We start from the raw sequence: 2502 nt of genomic DNA, 5'->3' as shown, positions 1-2502 counted from the left end.
TTAGAGTTTGCGCAGGCGCAGTTACGCGAAAAAAGCCATTTTACGTCATTATTCTCTAGCCAATCAGCGGTTTTTGCGCTCTGTCTCTGGGAACGAGATTTGTTCTCGATCCGAGGCGCTGGCCAAGAGGATCGCAGCTCTGGCAACGAGAATGTATGGCTCTTGGAACGCTCCCAATATGGCGTTGCTAAGCGGTATCCAGGCACGTGACCTAATCCTGCAAAGGGCCTGTTACTGGAGTTACATTCGGAAGGGTGGTGGCGGATTGCTATCAGCGAAGTTTGCAATATGTTTGTCTTCCTTTCGACTCTTCTTCTCTGTGTAATCACCTGGAATGCTGGTAAGGAAGTAATTTCGATCTCCAGTCACAATTTACAACTTTTGGCAACACAAATAAGCAAAATGTTCAGTGCTTCAAATGTAAATGGATCGTTTAGGTATACTAAAACATACGCATAAATACACTTGTCAGTAAAACCTTATTTTAAATAGATTTAGCCAATAGTGTAGACCTTTTTGTATCAATAATTATTATAGCGAGACTCGTAAAGACTTGATCAGAGGCTTCAGTCACCTTTCCAGGTTTTTTTCGTTTTTGACGCCATCTTGGCTGTTTGGAAATCACGGCTAAAATTACATTAAATGTATGGGGTTTCGCTTTGAACCGCTGTAGTGCCGCTAAAAAGAGAGAGATTTCCAACTTTTGCTACCACTGTAAATATTTTTATTGATATCATTCATTTAACAGAAAATAAGGCCATTAAGGAATGTACGACGTCCGTAAATTCCGACGATAAGTCTTCTCAGGCTGTGTCGAAAAGTGGACGGGGACGTGGGGACTCGGGGACGTGGCAACGCATTTTTGCCATTTGTTTAACTTTTCATCATATTTCACAAAATCCTCGTCTGTTGATTGTAACTATGTACGTTTTTCCCCGGTTTTAAGTTCCTCATTTGGACAATGTGAAACAGAGGTGTACATGTAGTAAATATACATAGCATTAAAACTGGGTTTGTCACCAGGTGAGCACATTTAAAAAATATTTGAAAAAATACAAACTAGGTTACACTGGTGGTTTAAAAGATGATATATTACAATAAAAAATGTTCCCAACGTTTCGGTCACAAACACGGACCTTCTTCAGGGGAAGTGAAAGAAAAAACCACACAAAAGCACAAATATAAGCAAGACGCTGATTAAAAATTCGAGATAAGTGTCATTTTTTCTTGTTTGCAAGGGTCAAGTGCAAATACTCCTTGGGGAGTAACGCCCTGTCATCATAGTTTATTGCTCGTCTTCATAAAAAGGTGACCTTGACCTATAAGCCAAGCGATTTTTTCAGTATTTGGGACAAAAGTTTGGTTGATTTTTGTACAAGAAACGGGGTTCGGCTTATAGCCGAGGGTTTGGGATTCAAAACAAATACAGTTGCTGAATAACTTTGCCCTCCCGCTTGTAGACATGTTATCGATGATGCAGAAGTAATGAAACACAACAGTAATAATTGGTTATGCACTTTTATGAAATTGGTGGCTCCTAAAGGAGCCGTTTGATAGATATGTGCAAGGGCATTCAACCTATGTTTACTCACCATCCGTTTCGTGCTCACTATCTGTCTCGAACTTGTTTTCCTCTGCAGTGCTGCTCGGAGATAAGCGAACAACGCAGACACAAAATAAATGCACGCAATACGCATATATGTGTTTTTTTTTTATGCGTCTAAAATTGCGTATCATATACGCGTTTGTGCCTTTGTTATTCATAACCGTAAGTTTGCTTTCCTGTTATTGTTTACGAAGACAAAAGAATAAATTGCGTGACTGCTAACAAGTCGAAAATTTACACATGCATGTATGTCGCTTTGATAACTAATCAATTTCAATCCGCAAATGCCGCTGATGAAAACATTATTTCGAAGTTTAATACCTTTTAAATGCAACAAAGGTGTCGAAAGACGAGGGAAAAACTGAAGCCATAATTTTTGTCAGTGTTTGCCGTGACGTGGTTACAGTCATTTCACGATAACCTTTTACCAACGCATGCAAAAAAGGTGCAATTTTTCCATGCAGAAAAAACAAATAAATGCGATCGGCATATCATAGAAAGTTTTTTTTAAATATTTTCTTTGAACTGAGAGCATTTCACAGTTTGAATCAGGGAATTATACCTCAAATCACATCACGATGGCCTAGCTCTCGCCGGCGCATGCCCAAATTTAACCCAATACTTTTCCCTACAGAAAAACCAAATAAATGTGATCAGCGCATCCATTGTTTGACTTCACTGTCGCGCTGAAAACCTGCGCCAAAAAATCATTCTTTGCTGCTGCATTTACAACAAAACAACTCAAGCTGCAAAATTCTCAGCCTTATGATGAATTCCTCTACAAAACTGCTTATGATGAGCCCTTTGCTAAAGAGTTGTGTTTTTAAATGTAACAAGTAACAGACGCACCGGCCGTGGACACCAAAGTTGTTTGTATATTTTCAGCTATCGGTGAG

The 2502-nt window shown here is 39.3% G+C and overlaps 1 protein-coding gene across 1 annotated transcript in view; it reads left to right on the top strand.

The window, feature by feature from the left end:
* The first annotated feature begins 226 nt into the window (after positions 1 to 226).
* Positions 227 to 2502, top strand: part of LOC137982399 (opioid-binding protein/cell adhesion molecule-like) — an 87654-nt gene continuing 85378 nt past the window's right edge. The window contains exon 1 of the mRNA XM_068829519.1: positions 227 to 340. Within this exon, the coding sequence (XP_068685620.1) occupies positions 289 to 340 (52 nt within the window). The 5' untranslated portion in view covers positions 227 to 288. The remainder of the gene's footprint in view (positions 341 to 2502) is intronic.

The sequence above is a fragment of the Montipora foliosa genome, chromosome 13 (assembly GCF_036669935.1).
Source record: "Montipora foliosa isolate CH-2021 chromosome 13, ASM3666993v2, whole genome shotgun sequence".
NCBI classification, from domain to species: Eukaryota; Metazoa; Cnidaria; class Anthozoa; order Scleractinia; family Acroporidae; genus Montipora; species Montipora foliosa.
The sequence above is the reverse complement of the archived record's forward strand: the minus strand, read 5'-3'. Positions and strand labels throughout refer to the sequence as shown.